Below are 519 nucleotides of genomic sequence, written 5' to 3'. Positions count from 1 at the left end.
CGGGGCGCGGGGCGCGGAGCAGACACCCCCGTGAGGACGGTCCGGGGCGAGCAGGGCTGGAGCTCTGTTTTCCTTGTCGCCTGGTACTCCCATCCCCACTACGCCGCCGCCTGCCTGCCCTCGGGGTCCGACGTGCCACCTGCCGGTGCCGGCGAGGGAGGCGACACTCCTCAGTGCTCCCTGAGTCCGTTCTCCCCCCGGTAGTTTCTAGGGCCCAGGAGGCCGGCAAAGAGGTGTCAGGGCTGCCACAGGCCTCGCTGGCGTCTTCATGCCCGGCAGCCTCTGTGGGAGCCTGCGCTCCAGGACATCCCACCCGGCGCTGGGGGCGGCCTTACCTTCACCATGGGCACGTACTCCTCGGGCGGGGCGGGCTGGATCTTGCTGGACATCTCGATGACCGCCTTCACCAGGCCCGTCACGTTCTCGTACACCCTGTCATTGGAGCGGTCCAGGTTGGCCGTGGGTGGGGGGCTGATCTCCTGGGGCTGCAGCTGCCAACACAGAAGCCATACTTTCTGC

At 68.4% G+C, this 519-nt stretch overlaps 1 protein-coding gene across 9 annotated transcripts in view; it reads right to left on the bottom strand.

The window, feature by feature from the left end:
* The window catches only part of PTK2 (protein tyrosine kinase 2), a 100,459-nt gene that overhangs the window by 2,236 nt on the left and 97,704 nt on the right, over nt 1–519 (bottom strand). For all 9 annotated transcript variants that reach the window (XM_015561492.1, XM_015561465.1, XM_015561468.1 and 6 more), the window contains one exon: nt 336–491. In XM_015561492.1, coding sequence (XP_015416978.1) covers nt 336–491 — 156 coding nt within the window. The remainder of the gene's footprint in view (nt 1–335; nt 492–519) is intronic.

Source organism: Myotis davidii, unplaced genomic scaffold, assembly GCF_000327345.1.
Source record: "Myotis davidii unplaced genomic scaffold, ASM32734v1 scaffold30, whole genome shotgun sequence".
In the NCBI taxonomy this organism is placed as follows: domain Eukaryota; kingdom Metazoa; phylum Chordata; class Mammalia; order Chiroptera; family Vespertilionidae; genus Myotis; species Myotis davidii.
The sequence above is the reverse complement of the archived record's forward strand: the minus strand, read 5'-3'. Positions and strand labels throughout refer to the sequence as shown.